We start from the raw sequence: 2,341 nt of genomic DNA, 5'->3' as shown, positions 1-2,341 counted from the left end.
AAATTCATTATTAATAGCAAGACCTAAGGTAATAAACAAGCAAATAATCAAAATAAGACTGACATATCCATATTCAAAGTAATTTGAAAATAGATGTTTGTGATTAAGGCTCACTAATAATCTAATAATTTTGATTTGTTATTTTTTGTTCTTGTGCTGGTGCTGAGGGAGTTAAACATCACAAATTTAAAACTGCTTGGCTAGATGAGGAGTCAGAGGTCAGCCCTCTGGTGAAGTTATCCATCTGAATATTTGGATATTTTGCAACCCCAAAGTGACCTACAAGCACACAAGAAGAACTTGGATGTCAGACAGCAGCAGTTTATGGATAAATTTTAAAGTTATGGATGCGAACAGTATCATTACTAAATCATAACACCAGGGAAGTTAATAGAAAGAAAGCTAATTGTGGAAGCATTGCCTGAAACTTCTACAAAGAGGCCTTTGGCCATGTAGTCAGACCCAGGAATGGTGAAATTGTGATGCATTCAGAGTCAGATTTCTTTCATAAGTTCAGAATTTTCTTAAGTCATTTTCTTCATTTTATAAATGAAGAAAATGACTTCTTCATTTATAAATGAAGAAGTCATTTATGCCAAGGATAGAGGCATTGTGGATATTTTATCTACAGAGTTAATTTGCTGAACATTTGAATGGGGATCTAAAAAAACAAAAAAAAAATTGCTTCTAGTATTTGTAGTGGGTTTTCTAAGGCTCATTTTTACTTAAAATCTCAGCGTTTTAAATGGCAATAATCATTGTTATGTAATTTAAAAGTTTTTGTTTGTTTGTTTGTGTTTTTTTTTATTTTTACGATGGATATTATTTTTAATATTATTCTTGTCTATGTGTAATTTATCTTTGTCTGCATTTGCTGCGAACTTCCGGGAATAAATTGTATTGGGTCTGAAAAGTGACGCCAGAGCTGTTCTTGGTGTTATACGTTTTGGACGCTAGATGGCGCCAATTAAACGCTTGCTGATGTTTACTAAACGTGTAGCGCTACAGCTGCAGCAGGTGGAAACTTTGACGGCTTTTAGAAGATTTCAGGTGGATCATGTGGATTGATTCCAATTCGAAACACCATAGTTACATTAATCACAGCTACGTCATGGTTAATAACAAAAAGCCGAGAAAACGTATTCATTATTCTCTTTTGACATGTTCCTGAAGTTTGTCTATTAAAACAATTTTACCAAACAGTAAACAAAGCTTGATGTATTTTTAATTTTAGTAGATTAAGATATTATCATTTTGACTTAAGTGTTTAAAATTGATTCTAAGTAAACATGAAATCAGAACACATAAATGAGAATTTTCAGAACCCACTAACAGCTTTTCTGGAGTCTAAAGAAGAAGAAAAAACTAAGACAAAATGGCATCATAGTATCCAACTTAATGAATGTAGTTAATTAAATTTCAGTATCTATAGGAAACTGACTGAGGTCAGGCATCACAGTGAAAGTGATTCAGTCAGTAATTAAAGGGTAGAAATTGTAAAAGAAAGGAAAGTGCAACACTCTAAAAAGAAAATAGTTGAACCAACTTAATTTAATTGCTTCTGTAGGTAACAAGCAATTCAATTAAGTTTATCCAACTGAATTTATTAAATTTATCCAACTTAATTTATTAAGTTTAACCAATTCAATATATTATAATCATCCAACTCAATTTGTTAATTTATTTTTAACAAATTAAAAGTATGTTTAAGATAACAGATTTAAGTCAGTCTTACTCAAATCATTTAGTTTACTTCAAAAATGTTAAGTAAACTTCTATAGCACTTTACCAGTCATTTTGACCACTGAAAGCACTTTACACTAGAGTCACATTCACACATTTATTTAATGCACAGCTCAGTGGGGTTGGGTGCCCAGGGGGTCACATTGACATGTGGCAGGAGGGAGCTGGAATTTAACCTTCAACCTTCTGATCACAAGACAACTGCTCTAGCCACAGAGCCAGGGAATCTGTCCCTGGTTAGCTTGAGTCATTGTGTCAGACGAGGGATACAAACGTGGTATCGAACTTAATTATTTCAAGTAAAGTCAAAGTGAATCCAGCTTGTTTCAGCACTAGTCCTCCAAGCCCTGCAAGTTTTAGGCATTTCCCTAATTCGGCACACATGATTTTAATTGATGTCTGATTAACGGGGTTTTGCTGAAATGAAAACAGGTCAGTTTGCCTTGAGGACAAGGTTTGGGGAAGAACTCGTGATCTAAATGTTCAATCAATGTAAGCTGTTTTTCACACCCTTCTACACAAACCCCTTTCCCCCCACCCCTCACTCACCTGGGCCCATCTACCCCTCAATCTCCTCCCCCTTTCCACTCTCCTCACT

General features: G+C 34.5%; 1 protein-coding gene across 1 annotated transcript in view; it reads right to left on the bottom strand.

Annotated features, from left to right (window-relative positions):
* Positions 1–1,796, bottom strand: part of LOC103461766 (heat shock 70 kDa protein 12A-like) — a 3,608-nt gene extending 1,812 nt beyond the window's left edge. Inside the window, exon 1 of the mRNA XM_008404119.1 lies at positions 1,790–1,796. Coding sequence (XP_008402341.1) covers positions 1,790–1,796 — 7 coding nt within the window. The remainder of the gene's footprint in view (positions 1–1,789) is intronic.
* Positions 1,797–2,341: the final 545 nt, after the last annotated feature.

The sequence above is a fragment of the Poecilia reticulata genome, linkage group LG2 (genome assembly GCF_000633615.1).
Source record: "Poecilia reticulata strain Guanapo linkage group LG2, Guppy_female_1.0+MT, whole genome shotgun sequence".
NCBI lineage: Eukaryota > Metazoa > Chordata > Actinopteri > Cyprinodontiformes > Poeciliidae > Poecilia > Poecilia reticulata.
Note: the sequence above shows the minus strand (reverse complement) of the source record. Positions and strands in the feature narration are given on the sequence as shown.